Source organism: Camarhynchus parvulus, chromosome 5 (assembly GCF_901933205.1).
Source record: "Camarhynchus parvulus chromosome 5, STF_HiC, whole genome shotgun sequence".
NCBI lineage: Eukaryota > Metazoa > Chordata > Aves > Passeriformes > Thraupidae > Camarhynchus > Camarhynchus parvulus.
The window spans coordinates 8,005,265-8,007,833 of NC_044575.1; the positions used below are offsets into that span (position 1 = coordinate 8,005,265).

The window sequence follows — 2,569 nt, forward strand, 5'->3', positions numbered from 1 at the left end:
ATGGGAGGAAACTACACACAGCTCAGATTCATCCTCCTGGGAATTACAGACACTCCCTGGGCACAGGCCCCTCTTTTTGTGCTCTTTCTGTTGATTTACATCGTCACTTTGGTGGGGAACCTCGGGCTGATGGTCTTGGTTTGGGTGGCTCCCAGCCTCCACACCCCCATGTACTTCTTCCTCACCCACTTTTCCCTGGCCGACGTCTGCTATTCCACCGTCATCTCCCCCAAAATGCTCACAGACCTGTTATTTGGGGATAAAACCATTTCCTGGGCCGGCTGTGTGACACAATTCCACCTCTTTGCTCTCTTTGTCACGGCCGAGTGTCACCTCCTGGCCGCCATGGCCTACGACCGGCATGTGGCCATCTGCCACCCCCTGAGCTATGTCCTGGTGGTGTCCTCCCGGGCCTGCTGGCAGCTGGTGGCCTGGTGCTACCTCGTGGCCTCCCTCAGCGCCCTCCTCTACACCGGCTGCACGTTTGGGGGCTCCTTCTGTGGGCCCCACCACATTGATCACTTCTTCTGTGACGCCAGCCCCGTGCTGAGGCTGGTGTGCTCCGACACCCGCGGCTGTGAGGCCGCCATCTTTGCCCTGGCCGTGGCCAACGGGCTGGGCACCAGCGTGGTCATCCTGCTCTCCTACGGCCGCATCCTCCGTGCTGTCCTGGGCACGAGCTCGGCGCCCAGCAGGGCCAGAGCCTTCCGCACCTGCGCCTCCCACCTGGCGTCTGTGGCCGTGTTCTACGGCTCCCTGTTCTTCATGTACCTGCAGCCGGCATCGCGGCACGGCAGCCGGGACAAGGTGGCCTCTGTCTTCTACACCGTGGTCAGCCCCATGCTCAACCCTTTCATCTACAGCCTGAGGAACAGGGAGGTGAAGGCAGCGCTGGGGAAGTGCAGGAGGAAGGTGTTAAACCTCTGCCAGGAGCAGAGAGGTGCGGCTTGTGGCATCAGGGAGTTCTGGAATGGTTTGGGTTGGAAGGGACCTTAAAGATCATCTGGTTCTACATTCCTTGGGCAGGGACACCTTCCAATACACCAGGCAGCTCCAAACTCCATCCAACCTGTCCTGGAACTCTTCCAGGCATGAGGCAGCCACAGCTTCTCTGGGCAGCCTGTTCCAGGGCCTCCCCACCCTCACAGGGAAAAAAAATTCTTCCCAGAATCACATCTTAACCTTCTCTCAGCTTAAAGCCATTCCCTGTTGCTCTGCCACTCCATGCCCTTGTGGAAGAAAACTGCTCCTCTAAAGCAAGAATAAAAAAATTAAATTATATGGATTTTTCCCTTATCCTCAAAGTTTTATATATGTTCTTCCACAGTTCCTCACAAAACTCAATTACAATATTTATCCTGGAGAAGTAGACCCCACACTCACATATTCCTTGTAAGGAAACAGGAGTGGGAGCCTCAAACTTAAATTTCCTTTGTGTATTATTCCAATTAAACCTTTCTTTCTCTAAAGAAAAGCAAATCACAGCTTTATTGGTTTATAACTTATTTTGCACTGATCAATATGTATTTTTCTTGCAAGATTGTTGTCTTTATCCCTAAACTCCAATAAAAATCCTCATTGTTAACTGTGAGTTATTTATAGAGCCAAGCTGCTGGGGTGGGAGGGAGCATTTGGGAAGAATAAGAGTATTTTTAAATTTGCTTGATAAATGAGTAAGATAAAAGGCTTTAAAAGTGCATTTTTTTCTGACTTAGAGGGATAAAAAGCTGATGCAAGTCAGGATCTCAAGATATACCTTAGAAATCAAGGGGAATGAAAAACACATATTTAAAACCTAACAGGTGCATTTCACCCAAACTTTAAGCACTTAAGTGACTTGGTTTCCATAGATGAAAGAATCCTCAACACCTGATCTATGGATAGCTGGGAGCTATTTGGGTCTGGAAAAGGCCCTAAAAAAGCCTAAACAACAGTTCTCCAAATTATGGCTCAATAAAGAAGGCACAGGGATGGCCATAACACTGGGGAGAGACCAGCAATCCTTCATCTTTTCCTGGCAGGCACTTAGAGTGGGAAAAAACTCCTACTTTCTAGTCATCCTAACAAATTCCAAAGGATAAATATCCTTTGTTGTTTTTGAGGGCAAACTGAGCATGATCCTGCAACTTTCTTTCACAATTCAGATGGTCTGGATAAGCTCAGCAGACACTTCACCTTCTTCCTCCTCTTCCTCCCCGTCATTTTGGCTGTTCCTCCCCTGTTGACACCTTTGGGGGGTGGGATGAGTTCAGACTCTGCAGAGGGATAAGCCCTGGCTGCAGCAGGGAAAGGTGGAACCAGAAAACTTTTCCCTTTGGTGCTGTGTTGCAGATGTTGTGTTCTGAGGAGTTACATGAGAATTCACTTCTGTTTGAAAAGTAAATGGATTGTGAGTAGTCTCCTTGTTCTCTGGGAAAAAGCAGCAGGAAAGAGATGCTTTAAGTCTGGGGGGAAGCAGGAAAAGTAGATTTGGACCTGGATGAAGAAGCTGGAATGGATATAATTAAATTATAAAGGTATAAATGTCAAACATAGATATCAAAGTTGGGTGGGAAGGGACTTTAAAGCT

The 2,569-nt window shown here is 48.6% G+C and overlaps 1 protein-coding gene across 1 annotated transcript; it reads left to right on the forward strand.

The window, feature by feature from the left end:
- On the forward strand, window positions 1-996 carry LOC115903976 (olfactory receptor 151-like). The gene has a single exon (XM_030948976.1). The coding sequence runs from the start codon at window positions 1-3 to the stop codon at window positions 994-996; it is 996 nt and encodes a 331-aa protein (XP_030804836.1).
- Window positions 997-2,569: the final 1,573 nt, after the last annotated feature.